The sequence below is a fragment of the Tyto alba genome, unplaced genomic scaffold (genome assembly GCF_018691265.1).
Source record: "Tyto alba isolate M040663 unplaced genomic scaffold, T.alba_DEE_v4.0 Super-Scaffold_1000006, whole genome shotgun sequence".
Classification (NCBI taxonomy): domain Eukaryota; kingdom Metazoa; phylum Chordata; class Aves; order Strigiformes; family Tytonidae; genus Tyto; species Tyto alba.
The window spans coordinates 32,519,575-32,536,328 of record NW_024881272.1 but is presented as its reverse complement, the minus strand read 5'-3'; the positions used below and the strand labels follow the sequence as shown (position 1 = coordinate 32,536,328).

At 43.9% G+C, this 16,754-nt stretch overlaps 1 protein-coding gene across 4 annotated transcripts in view; it reads right to left on the bottom strand.

The window, feature by feature from the left end:
• Window positions 1-1,887: 1,887 nt before the first annotated feature.
• The window catches only part of PATJ (PATJ crumbs cell polarity complex component), a 154,955-nt gene continuing 140,088 nt past the window's right edge, over window positions 1,888-16,754 (bottom strand). The window contains exons 39-45 of one of the 4 annotated variants that reach the window (XM_042806676.1): window positions 14,938-15,061; window positions 13,451-13,491; window positions 13,042-13,164; window positions 11,825-11,929; window positions 8,283-8,386; window positions 6,474-6,597; window positions 1,888-4,707 (exon numbers count right to left, since the gene is read on the bottom strand). In XM_042806676.1, coding sequence (XP_042662610.1) covers window positions 4,561-4,707; window positions 6,474-6,597; window positions 8,283-8,386; window positions 11,825-11,929; window positions 13,042-13,164; window positions 13,451-13,491; window positions 14,938-15,061 — 768 coding nt within the window. In that variant the 3' untranslated portion in view covers window positions 1,888-4,560. The remainder of the gene's footprint in view (window positions 4,708-6,473; window positions 6,598-8,282; window positions 8,387-11,824; window positions 11,930-13,041; window positions 13,165-13,450; window positions 13,492-14,937; window positions 15,062-16,754) is intronic. The other 3 variants (XM_042806687.1, XM_042806695.1, XM_042806699.1) reach the window with 3 other exon arrangements.

The following is a 16,754-nucleotide window of genomic DNA, read 5'->3' as shown; positions in this document are numbered from 1 at the left end:
AAACACAATATTTTGTCAATTGCTCCATCTAGTGCCATTTCAGCAGAAAAAGCGGTGCGAGCACAATGCCTGGAGCTGGTGCAGCCGCCCTGGCTGGGGCCTTTACAGATTTCATGGTCTGGTGAGGACGGGCCAGGTCCCTGCTCCAGTCCAGCGCTGGTGCCATCAGCCCACAGCAGCCGCGCACAAGGGGCTCAGGAACACACCGCCTCCCCGTCGGCTGCTGGGTGGGATGGAAAGGAGGGTAACAAAAGTACTGAGCGATTCCTTAATAGTTGCAAATGCTCACAGGGAATATTATGTTTCCAAGGGCAGACGTTTCCATGTAAGGTTTTTTAGTCTAGTTTTTGAGGAAGACGAGGGAAATACGATAAATGAAGCGAAGGCTCTTGGCCCAGGATCTGCAAGGTAAGAGCGGATTTCAAAACTCAGCTTCAGCCCCACCAGACTTGCAAAAGCAGCAGGGACCTTGGAGCCCACATGGACACGGCTGAAGGCAAAGTCAAGGTGATCCTTGTTCCTTTTTTGTTTGGGATGCTGCAGAACATGGTGTGCTCTGAGTTGTTGCCGTCCTAAAAGGTCCAGTTATCACAGGATTGTGCGTGGTAAAGAACAAAATGTCCATTGCTGCTAAGAGGAAAAACAATGACCGTGACAGTGTTTAACCAGAATGTAAATACAGCTAAATTAGGGACACAGAAGTGTGAAACTGTGGAGAAAGATGATAATGGAATTATATATCAGTGCTCAGCACAACTGTAAAAACTAATGTTTTATACATGTGTAATGTTAAATTAATTCATTCCAGTTCTTTCAGGCAAAGGTACATTAACTGCTCCATCTCAGCATAATCATATTACCTCAACAGGCCCTCTGTATGTCATACTTCCAGAGTCGTAATCGCCATTTGATTAATTACAGGGAATTTAGAGGCATTCCAGCGATTCCCCGGGGAGCAGTGCAACGTGACACAGCCCCCTGGCCCCTCCAGGCTGACCCGCTGCCCGCTCCAGCCCATCGCCACGGCTCCCGGCGCAGGCTGCACCCGGCGGGCGCTTCCGAAGCCCAAGGGCTTGGCAGCAGGGATCACGCCTGGACAGACTGCCTCCCCGGGCTAGCTCCCGCGGTGGGGAGGACACAGAAACTGGGAGCACCTCAGTCCCAGCCTTTGGAAGAGGTCGAAACACGGGTGCAACGTGCCCTTTTCTTTGCAGAGTTAGCCGAGAAATGCAAAAGGCCCTGGTCATGTCAAGGATGCCCTCGATGGTGTCACTGTGAACTGCAGGTTATTTCCTGCCTCTCCAGGTGCGGACGCTGAAGGAGGGACTGTGAAGAGCACACGGCCCTTCTCAAAGAAGGCTCTGACAGCTGAGTCCCCAAACCAAGGCGGGGGAACCCTTCCCACCGGTACATGTGAGTTGAACTGGTGGCGAGTGGCACCTCCGAAGGGTTGTGAGATGCCCGAGACGTGGGTGCTCCTCCTGCAAGCACCCGTCGTGTTGATTTTGATTCCTCCCGGCACCGTAACGATCCCTCGGCACCTTCGTCTTCGTCCCCAGCTTTTGCTGCCTGTGCACCAGGATCCTTGGTCTGCCAAGCGAGCTGGTTTTGTTGGCGTTCCGCTGACTGAAACCACCTTACCGGGCCGGAGCCGCCTGGACGGGCAGCTGGAGCCTCCGGCGGGGGGCAGATGCGCACGGGATGGGCTCCCTGAGACCGACTCCCTCGGGAGCAATCCTGCTCCTGTCACCATCATCTTCCACCCCTCCTGCAGCGACCGCCGCTCCTGCTCCCCAGGAAGGACAAGCACTTGGAACAGCAAAGTTCTCTCATGCAACAGATCTGAACAGTGACTTAAAAAAAAAAAAATAAAAAATGCACAACTGCTTACGTAACCGAGCTTTATTTAGAATCTTTGAAGTCATAAAATATCTCATTTTACTGATCTACGTAAACATACAATCAGGAGGGTTTAATTGCTTTTTTCCCTTGCACAGAAATAGTTTTAAACAAACCAGAACACCTCAACCCAGACAAGCGTAATGCAAATTTAATTATGTAACTTGGTCCTGTACGTACAGCACACGCTTCTCCACACGGTCACTGGTTTATCAATTAGTTGCAATATAATTTTTGGCAGTAATATATTCAACACACAAAGTGCAAATTACAAGAAGCAGAAAATGCTCTCTCTCATTCTGAGCAATGAGAAGTGCAAAATATCTCAGCCCATAAATTCTATTCTTTATGTATATGAACAGTATGTGCATAATAGGCTACTAAATAGCCATGTAAAACTTCATAGATTAAATGTGGCAACATCTTAAAGTAGGAATGCAACGGTTATAAAAACATAATCAGGCAGAGGAATCATTACATTTTGTTCATAAATTCCATACACTATTTCTGAGGGTACCTCTTCACATTTCACCTAGCCGCCTTGAACTTCTGCATACCTTGGATACTTTTGCAACCAAAGGCAGTTTGTTAAATATTCTCCAATTTGCTACATCTGGACATATTTCTGTGCATCTACAGTCAAGGTTCCACTAACACTTCACTTGGCAAATCAAATAGTACAGTGGGAATCCACTAAAAACGTGAAGTCTCTTCCAGGCACTATTAATGGAACACCCACTAATTGTTCCAGCAGGCTAAATGCACTTTGTGATTACCTAAAGAAAATTTTTCAATGAAATAAGGAGAACCATTTCAATGAGAGCTAATCACAGCTTGCTGGTTTCAGTGTAGTTCATCTTGCTTCAGTACCTGTTCTTTTATGTAACCTGGGGAAACAGCCACTCTAGGTGAAACATGCTGAACAACAGTACCTTTAACACAAACCCTGCACTTCCCGGTTATCACACCGCAGATTTTGAATCTTCTTTCCATTTAATTCCAGGGATTTTTCACATAAAATGAGCAGCCAATTTTGATATGTCCTCCCTCCACCCCCCCCCCCTTCATTTCTCCCAGCGACATCATCATTATAAATTATACCAAATAGTCCAAATCAGACTGGGCTGCTTCCTCTAAAACCCTACTGTTCCTCTGGATAGGAAGATTAAACCACAATTGCCATTAATCTGCCTGCCAAATTCATTTGCTAAATCACTAAGGCCACGCTCACATAATCACTGCAGGAATGGCTGCGACACGTAAGCAAGTTGCTAACTCCTGGCTGATGGCTCCCGCGTCCCACCTCCTCCGCGCAGGGTGGGACAGGCTCTGGGAAGGCTCCTCGTGGGCTTCAGCGCCCTCTCACCTGGCTTAGCTTAAACCAAACAAATAGTCGGGGGGCTTCGACTGAGCCGTCCGACTGGCTGGGGGGGGCTGAGGGACCCCCTTCTGCGTGCTCTGCCCCGGGCAGGCTGGGCACAGCCAGCCCCGGCAGGGCAGCATCTCAAACCGCCGCAGCAGTTTCTGCGGCGATCGTCTCACCCCAAATTATCCGAAATTGAACTCCAGCGGCACCGAGAGAGAAGCATCCTCTGTGATCCGTGAAAGCCTCTTCCTGTACTATCTGATCCTGGGGAGACTCCTGGAAATGTAAAACGGTTTGCTGGTTTGGATTAACTTCATCTGTCCTTAAAGACGACGTGCAGAGGGACTCCTCACCATCGTTACTGGAATTACAGGATCACATTGCCGAGGCAAACTTTTGTCTTCATTAAAGTTTCAGGATGAACAATTATGCTGCAACTTGGCACAACAACAACTGCCTTTGTATGCAACATGCCTGGCATATATCAGCACAGTTCTTCTTCTTTAAAAATATAATTAGAATAGAACAAGATAGGTTGTTGTTGTTCATGCTGCCTAAATATCTGAAAAGACTCAAACCTTTTAAAAGCCTAAAAAAAAAAATAAATCTCCTTCTCCCCTATTTTATTTTTCATGCTAAAGGCTGCAAATTGACACATCACAGTAATTACCTCTGACTAACTTCCACAGACCTACCCAGAGAGATAAACATGAGAAGTTCACATTTGACTATCAGACTTACTGTGCCGAGCACAAATAATTTCCCAGAGGAGAATTTGATATTTCATCATTTGGAACAGTGGTAATTTAATTACATTGCTAATGTTTTCTGGCATACTTGAAAGGACAATTAGCATAAGTAAATCATGAGTGAGATGACAAGTCACTCGGCATTTATTTCTGCTCATCAGATGAGATCAGTTGATGATCTAAATTCTCTTTTGTGTGTGAATTGATTCCAGGTTCAGCAGTCGAAACTGGGGTTCAGACTAGTGGGGAGATACACTGATGTATAAATAAAGTAAAATGGATATTGTTCTTTGAAGTTTCTTAATTAAACCTGTCCAGAGAAACCTCAAAAGCCACCAGAAGTAGGGGAGGGTGGGGAGAAAGGCTGATAAATAGGGAAGGCTAAATGAAGCTCGAGATGCACGCTACCCTTTCTGGCAATGGGGTGAATACTGATTCGTTTTTGCCAGGGTTTGCTTTACATCCTGCTCAGGGCCGAACAGGACCATTATAGCTCTACTGATGTTCTAAAATAAATTGTATTTATCTCCGCAAGCGCAATGACATTCACGATAACACCGTTAACGTTACAGTTCCTTTCTGGCGCTTCAGAATAGCTACAGCTTGCTCATGAGTAACACCTTCCAAAGCTTCCCCGTTAACCGCTGAAATCTGATCGCCACGCTTCAGTCTGCCATCGTCCGCAGCTGCTCCCTGCAAACGGCAAAGCGAGTCGTTAGCGGCCGGTAGCACGGAGCCCTCCCGACCCCCGTAACGCCGATGGGTGAAACGAGGAGGGGTGCAGCACTGGGAATCCCACTGTCACTGGGCTGGGGGGGGGGCGTGGGAAACGGCGGTGCTGAAGTCTCCCCGAGCGCTTCAACCGTCGCTCACCCCCCCTCGGAGGTCCCGGGCAGCGCGGGCGGGCGATACCCCCGGGGAAGAAGAGAAGTGGCTCATCCCTGAAAAAAACTGCAGTGTAAAGACTGGTTCTGGCTTTTACGATTATGGAGAGGGCTTGTTAAAGCAGCGTTTCAATGTATTCTGCATCCGGTGCTGAGAAATGGGTTAAAATGTGGGGAGGGGGTGGGATGCAGAGCTCATGCAGCGGAACAGCCTGGGCACAGCCCCAAGCCCCGGACGGAACCGGGCTCCATTAAAGGTCCTGAGAAGCTCCCACAGGGCTTTAGAAATGGCTGTTCTCCTCCCGAGGCCCCAGTGCAGCTCTTTTGTCTAAATCCTGAGTCCTGCCCTGCCCACAGGTCAGCTCACGGTGTCCACTTCTGCCTCGTGGCCCCACCAGTGACTGCAGCGTGCTCTAGCTTCGATTTAGGGATTCTCAGCCGTGCTCACATCTATGAACTTGTATATCTAAGCATCAGTTTAAAGACACAGTATCTTCCCATGTTAATAACTGAAAAAGACCAGATATTTCTAGTTTGAGCCCTGGAATCACAGAAGCAGAGGAGACATGACTTCTACTCCACCTTCAGACAAAGTTTTCTTAATTATGTCATCTACCCTGCCAGAAGTGCTGACCCAAGTGACAGCAAGTAGGCACAGCACAAGCAACTGTGTGTGACTGACTCTGAAGTTACTTTATGAAAACTATCCCCAATTTCCACTGTTTTCCCTTCCTCCCCACCATTTCCAGAAGTCCCTCCACATGGCCATGCCTGACGTATCTTGCTGGCCCACCCTGAGCACATTGCTAGCAAGGGTGGGAAAAGGGGCACCACTTTTTCCACACCAGTGGCCGTTCTGGGGCCGTCTGCCTCAAGGTTGGGCTGGGCTGCTTCTTCCTCAGCCTCGGTGGCCAGAGACACTGCTGTACCTGGCTGGGACCCCCCAGTCCTCCCCTGACACTCAGGGTTGGGGTCAGAGACGGGCTGAGACAGTCGCGCCGTGAGCGGCTCCAGCACGCAGGAGTGGAGCACTCAGAGAGGCACGAGAGAGAAGCTGGAAGCAAGGGAGAGCAACTACAGCCAGCACCCATGCGTAAGCAAATTCATTATCAAGACACAAGGCACGGCGTTTTCATCTTCCAGTGTTTTTCCTCACTGAGGTGGCTATCTGAGCAGAGGAGCTTATTGCTGTTTTTGTAGCTGAAGCTCAGCCACAAAGATACAGCATCTCTGCAACCGTCTGCTCTCCTGGACAGTGGGAAAAGTGATTGATACCTCTTGCAAGGCATTTCGAGATTTAGAGATATAAAACTGCCTTATAAATATTTTAATGTATAAAACCAAGTTCCCCAAGTACACGGAGCAATTTTGCTGAGATAAAGTGTCTTGTTTCAGCCATCAGTAATGTAAATGTAAACGGAGAAGCTGGCTGTGAGTTCTGGGTCCACTTACTCACATCAATGTACTTAGACAGTACATTTTGCTTTCTACTACATAATATATTATCCAAGCCAAATCTTACGTTTATTTTTAAAGGTAATACAGAAAAAGGGAGAAAACAAAAAAAAAAGATACCTTGGCAAATATAGTCTTGACATAAATGGGCAGGTCTCCATGGGGACTTCCATACCCCCCTACAATACTAAATCCCAGTCCATCAGAGCCTTTCTCCAAAGTAATAATCTTAGGCTGAGGTGCTCTGAAAACACAATAAATATCACTTAGAATAGCAATGTCTGTCTTTGGGCACTTTATGCAGAAGGAATGCTTACAGAGATATTTATCTATCAAGAATTTTTTCATACGGTCACAAACCAAGACTCTTGCCCTTGCACTGAAACACACGCCTCCACAGCCCGGAGTTCTAATGCTGTTTTGTGTACTTCACCTCCTCACTTTGAAAATACTTATTTTTAATAAGAGCTCAACAAGAGCACTTATCTCTGATGCAGAAGTGAGACTCCCCTCATCTCCAGCCGCTGGACGTACGTAAAGGAGAGTTTGCTTTCTCACTGGCCAAACTGTCACCTTTATTCTGCGTAAGTGGCAACTGCAACGATTTCCTTACAGCGTAATTTTATTTTATGACTTCAGAGGAACAAGACTCATAGACAGTGTGTAGTCAGGAACACTCATGTTCACAGTCTCAGCTCTACTGCAGGCTCTTTGGTCTGTTTTCTCACACCTTCTATTTGTCTGACATCCCTGTGCCTCGTAACCCCAGAGGCTGACTCCAGAGAACCCCTTGCTCAGGGCATTGCTTAGACCCCAACCTGCTCTTCAGGGGCTTTTACTGTCTCCACTGAGCAGACTAAGATTTTTGTTGGAATTTAGACCACTCATAACTATATATCCATCTCAAATTTGAAAAAGTAATTTCTACCTGTTTAAAAAGAATTATTGTGGACAAAAGCTGTTTGCCACCTATATGAAGGTGCAGCCTATGATGACTAGCCATTTCTTTAGGACAGAACAAATGCATGTCTACCTAATTCTGCTTCGTATTTTCACACTCAAATTTCCCTGATATTTTGCCATGAAAAGAGAATACAAATCCTTTTGTGAAGTAAGCAATTCTTCGAGAGCAGCAATAAAAACAGTATCTTGCATTGTAAGACTAGAGAATGAAACATGAATAGTTTAACTTTTATACTCAAAGCCCCCTGAGGTAAGGTAGCAACTTGCATCTCAGCTTCTTAAAATAATGAGTTGAAGAACAAAAATTAAGAACATAATGAAGCTAATGAGCCAAAATGAAGATCAAATTAATTTCAAAATGATAACTGGAATGCTATAAGCTGCTCTAAAAAGCACACGATGGGGAATGATGCACGGCCATGGAAGGGACAGATCTCTAACTTCCATCACCTTACAGAAGAGTGCTGTAAGTAGAAAATTTTTTAATCAGACTTCTTTGAATTGTAAAGTTAAAAAGATTTAAAAGACAAAGAGAGTTCTGGGACATGTTTTGAAACATTTGTCTCTGATACCAGGCTTTTTAACACCTCTTGCCTTAGTCTGCCAGTGACAAATTATTTCAAATTGCTGTGACCAGAACGCCTTTCAGGCAAGGAAGCCAACAGACAAGGGCTGAACTAGCATGCCAGCATAACATATTAGAAAAGAAAGGAGATAAATTTTTTTGAAAAATGTCCAGAACTAGTTCTTGGAAACACATTTTACGCTTATTTACTCAAGCAATTTCTGTCACCAAGATGGACACAAGTCCAGAATCAGCTTGGAGAAGGTCACAGTTTTCATTTTAAAAGCAATGGAAGATTAGAAAGAAAAGCAATGGGAGAGATGTCCTTCGCCACCCTAGGCTTCTCCCTTGCATGGCACGCAGAAATCCACATCAGCTATGCAGACTAAATACAGACTTACTCGGGATCTTCAGAAGGATGCTCAGAGGAAGAGTTAAGGTTGCATCCTGCAGACATGCTCTCCAGCTGGGTAGCAATGGCACTGATGTTGGTATCAGCCACAACCTAAACAGAAGGATGCAATGAAATACTACGTGTGTCCACTCAATACCAAAGATATCTCGGCTAATTATGCAGAAAACAGCTGACACGTTATGAAAATCAATTGTTGTTTTTGTTTTTGGTTTTTTTTTTTTTTTTTCAAGCAAATTTCAAATACAAGTCCTACTCTCTAAAATGTCCTACTAAATCAATACTTTCAAATAACAGACTTAATAGTAGCCACCTTTCTGGGGGTTAAATGCAAACTTTGCTCTGAAGCTTTCTCTTGCCTTTACTTGACTATCACTCAGACGCTGACTCCTTCTGGATAATCCAGAGAAAGAGGTTACTTAGTCAAGGAAATACGTACGTCTCAGAGTCAACACAAAGTGTCCAGGATTGGGCTTGAAAGTAAAGGTCTCCCACGGAGAGCACCTTAGCCTTTAACAAAATACAGAGGTACAAGGGTCTATTGGGCAAAGGCCCTGAAATACCTCAGACCGGTTCGTTTGCAGAGCAGGGACAAAATTAACCCTTGGCTTCAATTCTTCTGCAATTTCCAGCATGAATCCAACAAACTGGATTCTTAAATTTGCCAGTTCTGGCTCCTGTAGTATTCTGAAACCATCATGAATTACCACCACGCAATAATTAGAGTTAACGACATTTTCACAGGTGGTGGGGCAGCAAACTTGCTCAGGCTTTTTAAAGCAACCATATCAATGTTGTGTAGGTTGGGTACAAACCCAGCTATGGCCATATTGAGAAAAGTCACTTGCACGCCAACATCTGGGGTTTGCTGTCCACGGGGATTTAGCCTCATAAGGATAAAAGCTTGCAGCTTGCAGGCCCAGTGGGATTTACTAAACCCAAAGTGTCACTGGCCACTCTAGCTTTTTTTTAACCTTTCATCGAATGCCGATCTTCTACTTTTTTTTGCTTTTTCTGGAAAAAAGGTGAGGAAACTTCTATGAAGTGTTTTGGATTTTAAGTATTTACAGCTGAAAGGACATCAATTTCCTAACAACTACATGCAATAGTTATCCCCTAACTCCATCCCCTTGTGATAAGATATTCTTCTCTGCTTGATGTTTACTGTACCATGCAGGAGTTCAGCTCGGAGACAGTGAGAAATACCCAGTAAATATATTTTCAGTATTTCTTCTAGCTATCTATGGCCTTATTTTATCAGAATTAACAGGTACTTCTTCTACTCCTTGCTGTGAACATGGCTTAAGGGAAACGTACCTTTTCGAAATAAAAAATCCGTTATATTAAATCCCTCGTTTTAAATGAATGCTCACAATTCTTCCACAATATTTCCCTCTTTCTAATCACTTGAAGCCAAGAGGGTGGTAGCATTTTTGAGGAAGGAAGATTAGCTCTCATGCAAATTTTGCATCCCAGGACTCAGGTTCTCAGATGCCCTAAATGAAGGGGTCCGGCTGACAAGATAGCTGCACCTGGCTCAGCTAGTAAAGACACCGTTAAGTTTTCCTTCCCATCACAGTAGGGGAAAGAGTGCCAGCCAGTATTTGTCATATTTTGTTGTTAAATAAAACGAGGGCAAAATAAATCTATATTCAAAAATCTTCAGTTGGCAGTAGGAACGTATCAGAGTTCAACAACCTTGTAAAAAAGCTTCCCCTTATCTCATTACTACACCTGCAGAAAAGAAATTAAATTAAACCAAAGCATCAAAACAGCCGAAAGGGATGATTGTTCCCCTGAGACCCTAATCTCCCATTTGCAAACAGCATTTGCAAACTCCTTTACCATCCTTCCCAGGACGTACTGATAATAAGCCTTTCCACACCACTGAACGCAATTATCTGACCTTTCAAAGCAGTTTGCCATGAAGCGGTCTAACCTGATAATAAATAGAATTACTTAATGACACATCAGTCATGATTATCACAATGATAGGATTATTCCATTTAGACCGTTTTAATAAAAAAAGCAATCTGGTGATTGAGAAGTACCTGTGGTTAGCATGTAAGGTAACCGTACCACCACGCTTACGGCAGGGCTCCGACAGTACTCCCTGCCGGCATTAAAATGTAACGTCCCACCTTCACATAACAGATGTTTAATAGAGGAACACCGACTAGTCTATCGGAATAAACCTGTATCATCTGTAAAAAGTATTAAGCCCATTTTAAGCTAGACAGCAAAAATGCGGAAGAAAACCCGTCAACTGACAAACCCGAAGACATTTCTAGAAGAATCTCTTTGTTTAGGCGACCAACCAACTGACAGCACGCTTCATCAGGAATATTTTTAAATACATGAGGAGGTGGAATACGCTGTATTACAGCTTTCAAGATTAGCAATTTTGGGTTCTGCAGCAAGCTTTCATTTTCTATTCAGGGAATACTGTTGACATGGAAAGTGAAATTACTCAACGTTAGTAACAATATGATAACTATAATTTAACAGAAAATCCTCAGCTGGTGTATATCTGTGTATTTCCTTTGACTTCAATGGAACTACACAAATAACACCATCTGCTCTGGAACTGGCTCATCACTTACCAGGTCAGCAGTTCACGGACAGACAAAACAAAGAATAAGCAAGTTTAAAACTAAGTTTATTATCATTATCTTTTTTTTTTTTTTCTTCCTTTTCCCCCCCATTTTTTATAGTCGCACTTGTGTTGTAATGCAAGCAAGAAGCTTGCAAAAATCTCTCAAGATGTGTTCCAATCCAATATGCTGTGATGATAAAGAAAATTAGAGTAGATTTTAGTGGTACGTCTTAAGCTTGTTTTGCAATTCTTACAAAAATTCTGCAAATGAGTAGTATTTTGAATTCTCTCTGGCAAGTATTTTTCCCATTCCTTTGTGTAAACATAAAAATAAACTAAAGATGAATATACTGGCAAGCAGCAATTAGAACCAAAGTGGCAGAACGTCTTCCTTTTCGCTAGCATATAAACACAGCAGCGATAACACTGTTTTCTCTCTTGAGTGTTATTATTCATTACCTGTAGAATAATCAGTTCTAAGCAGCACTGTCTGAATGGTGATGCTATCATTTTTACTAAGCGCTGCTAGCATTTCTTTCTTCTCCCCCTTTGAAGAAGAAGGAAATGAACACTGTGGGCAGTTTGGTCACAGCCTAGGCACATGCATGCACGCATACACACACACGTAATTTCTTGTTCCTAGTTTACTTCAAATTACAAAAAAAAACTTGGAAGCTTGTTGATTTATCATGTGTAGCAACAAGTTATTTTGTTCTCTTTGTTATGCTTTTATATAATCATGCTCACAGCCTGTATGAATGGCAATAAAGAATTTTTGAATGAAAATTATTTCTTGCTTTCATTCTATGTAATTCCCATCAGTAAGCACCCTGCAATTCTCTGATGCCTTGTGCCAGTGATGCTTAGGTTTTTTTTTTTTCCTGAATGCCATTTATCTATCCTCATGCAGCTGCATGTTCAATTTATCACCATACCTGCAGGATAATGCTCCCATAAGCATTCTTCAGTCGATTAACCGCATCTGCATGAGACAGCCCATCCAAAGGTTGCCCATTAATACTGACAATCCGATCTCCAACCTAAAAGTACAACAGTAATGGAAAATTACTAGCATTAAGGAAAATTAAAATTAAGAATGCTTAAAATTCCTCGTGAACTTGGCACTGCACAGTCATGCTTCTCTTTTGCAGGATCCCTTTTGTGAGGATTCTGCATTGCCAGTGATCATTTACCATTCTTCAGAGCAAGCACAATGCAGATTTTTTAAAAATAACGATGCAATCAGAGAAACAAAGATGGGTTGCATTTTACTATTTCCATTTGCAAGCAGAGAGAGTGAGATTTTTCACTCCTGTCCTCCCATCCAGAAAGGATTTGTTTGTGTCCGTGTCTGCAGACAAGTTCCTATTTTTACAGACTATGCATGCACATGCTGAATGCAGTATAGGAAAGCAGGCACTTCTGATATTAACCTAATTAACCCAGATCATTTCTTCTTATTATACATAAAAATGATCTTCACCCTGGCACTTAGTACTATTGTGTGATCCTACTAGAGACATGGCAAGAATGTAGCAGCACGTACTAATAAATCTTGTGGGCCAAAGCAATCCTACGTATCTGGATAATAAGTTCGTTTCAATACTAATGATTCCAGGAAACTCTCTCCAAAATTCAAAGTGTTCACTATGGTCATTCCTGGAAATCCACATATCCTGTGGGTTTGATGTAAGTGCCTTATTTTGGTATTCCTTTATAAGGGCCTTAAGATCAAACAACTAACTTCCAGTCTGGTTTCTACCTGGTTTGAGCTCTAAATGATGCCCAGTCTGCAGTCCCCAAAATGCCCGTGGTTTCCAGAGAGCCTGCTGCTGCCCTCCCTTGGTCTGGATGAACATACACATTCAAAGACCACTGCAAAAGCATTTATATTCTTTCTCTTAATGTTACTTTTTCCACGTGGGCAGTGATTGCCATTATCCCAAGATGCAATATAATTAAAAAGGGAAGAGAAGAGCAGGTTTGCTTTGTTTTTTTCTGTTTGCTTGTTTGTTTTCTTTTAAGAGAAAAAGAGGCAAGAGTAGTCTGTGAGACATTATCAAAGTGATGGCATACACAGAAGTGCTGGAGACCCCTCTGTGGGACACATGGCAGATGAAAAAGGAAATACTGAGAGGACCCCTCTACTCACTCTGAGTCTTTGGGTACGTGCAGCCACGCCACTGGCTTGAATCATAGCAACGAAGATGGGAATATCTCCTAACGGACTTCCCTTCCCTCCTGCTATACTGATACCAAGTGCATCATTCGGTCCCTAAAACAAAGCAAAACAAGGCATTTGCAATTGGAGCGACTTGTAGAGGTCAATGTTCAGGGCACAGCAATAACTGACTCATTTGATTTAGGGAACAGGGAGGAAATAGATGGGTTTGACAGACACACACACCCTCACACCGTGCAGGTCCCCTTACGCAGGTTTACATCCAACAACCTATTGCAAACATAAATACTGCAATTTTACTTCTGAGAAATGCTACAAAAACTAACAACTTCAGTTAAAGGTGTCAGCTTTTTGAATTGATAGAAAATAACTCACTGACCCTTGTTATCTCCACAGTCCTTGGGCCCGTATCTGCTCCTACTAATAAAGAAACAAACAATTAGCTTCTGTAATTAAGAGATAATATAATTAAGAGATAACACTGTCAGGTGACAATGGTCCCTTGCTGCCTAGTCAGAGTTATCACCAAGCAGAAGCGGAGCCTTCCTGTGCCAAACCAGGCAGTGCTGCTCATGGTGAGGAGGACGGGAGTTCTGTTTCACCCAGAGATGAATTTGGATGTAATCGCTCCGGCTGACGGATGCCACCGTGACGCCCACTGTAGTGGCACTGCAATCTACTGAATAGCAGCACTCTGCCGGCCTGAAGAAAAGCCCTATTGTGCATTTCACTCAATTAAAGATTGGCTTATTATTCATAAATCACAGTGTCCCTACCACAAAGGGTAGGGCACACGGCTGGTCTGAGGCTGTTGAGATTCCATTGATTTCCTCTGCTAATTTGTGCTTTATTAGTAAACAATAGAGAGCCAGGACATCTGGCTGACATATATCTGGCCATAGGACATTTAAAAGTACTCAAAATATGTAAAAGAAAAGAAAAAAAGGGACACGTCAAAGGAATCATTTGAACTGGGACTAAACAGCCTAACAGGCTGATGGTGCAGTCAGATCCTGGGCGCTGCCATACCAACCCCTATTTCCATCGGCTTCAATTAAATTATTTTAAGAACCTTTTAGAAGGCAAGCAGAATTACTCTCTTTCAAAAGTCAGCGATCCTTAGTCACACGTATCAGTATTTCTCACTGCCATGCACGTGTGCTTGTGCAGATATCTGCTATGAGTACCCACGGCAGGGATGCCGACGTGCTGCGAGGCCTGCGGCCGCGGGAAGCCCGGACCCGGGGATGTGGAATCAGGGTGTGCAGACGTACTCTCAGTGCTGCAGGGCCCTTCAAAACGGCACAGGGAAAGCTGCCCCAAAAGCTACACGCCTCCTCCAGTGCATACAAACTGGCAGAAGAAACCTCTGCCCATGGTCAGGCGCGAGCAAAGGTTACCAACCTGATGCAGGTCAGAGCACACAAATGCGCAGGCTCTCCCCAAGCTACTGCAGGTTGTAGATTTAGCACTTGCTAAATCTGCAAATTGCAAACTGGGCATTGTGACTTTCTCATTACAAAACACCCCTTTATACACTCAAGAGCAACAAAGGTATAAATGAAGTGGTGGCAGCTTTATTCCCTGAGAAAAGCGTTTCTAATGAGAGAACCTTGCCTGTGCTAAGCCTCTGACAAGGGCGTCAGGGAATAGCAGGGCACAGGAATTCTGCACTTTAAATAGAGTAGCCATTACTCTACTAGTAGACATTATTTTTATGTCATCTGCCGGAAAGTGTTTGGGTCTTATAACATCAGTAGTATGTCTTCTGGGAGGCTGAGCAGGAAAACTAGAATGAAGTATTCAGTTTTGCTTTTAAACCAACACAGATATAAAGGAAATAACATGCAGCCACCCAGATTATACCTGAGTTTCTCTGAGACACATCTGCTGAAGATCTTTTCGTGCTGACAAAATTCTGTAAGGTAGAGAGGACCGGAGCAAGAGCAGGGTGGAAGTGGCTATGGGCACTCTGTTGGTTCGCCTGAAGCTAAAAATACATCAAAACCCATGAGTCAAACCCAAACGTTAACTTTAAACCAGTTCCCACAGCATACAGGCACAGCTGTGCTCTGTGCCAACCACACTGGAAATACCGCATCAGCCACCCGAGTACAAACCCCTCTAACTTCATTTCCAAAGGGGGAACCTACCAAAATCTGTCCCTGAGTTTTGGGCACCCCCATATCGCTGCTCACAGCACTACACAACTGCACTTTACTCCCTTACGTGCACAGGTCTGCTCTGGAGGGCGTAAGGAAATAGAAATAGCCCCCTCCTTTGCTTACTCGCAGCGTGTCTCTGGACCTGAGGAGAAGGGGAGATGGTGGCTGCTGTAAAGCTCATGGGCATCTTCCCCACAGGCACCTCACCCCAGCACGAGCGCACACGAGGCACCCAGCAGGACACGGAACGGCTCCTCTCACACAAGCCTGGGATAACACCAACACCCACTTTGTTACACTGCACTCTCATCTACAGGCTTTGCTATTTTAGCTCAACATATTGTCTGGTTACAAGGTCCTGTAATTGACCCTGCTCCTTGCATTTGGCCAAAAACCCGCTTTTATTTCCAGAGTAACATTCCAGGTGCAGGATGAGATGCCTGTGTGCTACAGTTGACAAAAGGGAGAGCCTCTGAAGATAGCTGCTTGTGCATGGTACCAACTTGTGGCCATTCATTTCCAGCCCTCCTTTTCCCTATCTCCATATCTGGCTTTATCTTCAAACTCTGCCCCTCGAGGAAACATCATTATCAATATAGGAAGTGTGTCTGAACAACAGGTTTCACCGAGGGCCAGACCTTTTCAACTGAGCTGCCTCACAGAAAACACAGATCTGGTCTATACTCCTCTGTCCACAGCAGATCTTTCTCCCTCTAAATGCATTAGGCGGTGAATCAAAAGCTCTGGCAGCATTTATCCTAACTGACCAGTGTGCAGCTGTCAGTGACGAACAACAGGCACAGCACAATTTCCACCTCTAGTTGCCAATTCATGGGCCAGTTAACATAATTTGCAATGCGTGTGAAAGAAATCACTGTCCTGCACCGCAAGACTTAGGTTTCTCCCCTTAAAGGTATGCAACGGACCGAGAAAAAAAGCCAAGTGAGGTCAAAAGTTCTGGATGCTCTTGGCCAGCAGTTTCTAAAACATCGCTCGCAGTTGTGCAAATCATTCAAGCTGATTTGCTGTATTATCTGCCAATATTTTTATAACTCTTGGAACAGTTTTGCTGAGAAACATTTATTCAGTTTTCAGAATCACCAAGTCACTTAGGAGCAGTGAGATGAAGACTCTCAAATGACTCTGCATTAAGAACAGGAATTAAGATTTCTTGTATTGAAAGAAATACAGAAATTACTAGGTTCCTGCAGAAGCCTCTTACGCTATGAAGAAAAGGGAATGATGTTGTGATGTTGTTTGATCTGATTTTCTACCTAGAATCATCTTAGGTACTATGGCGTTTTGCTTCCCTTTCAGCTATGCGTTTTACACAGTGAAACTGGGTGGATAATTTTTAGCTGTCACTTTTTGATTACATTGCTCTTGCTTAGGCTAGATGTTGATACAATGACAAAAAAAAAAAAAAAAAAAGCAACACCCAAGACTGCTGTCTTTATTTAATGCAATTAGTATCGTTTCCCCCTGTTAGTTCATTTCTCCTTGCCTGCTGCATGCAGT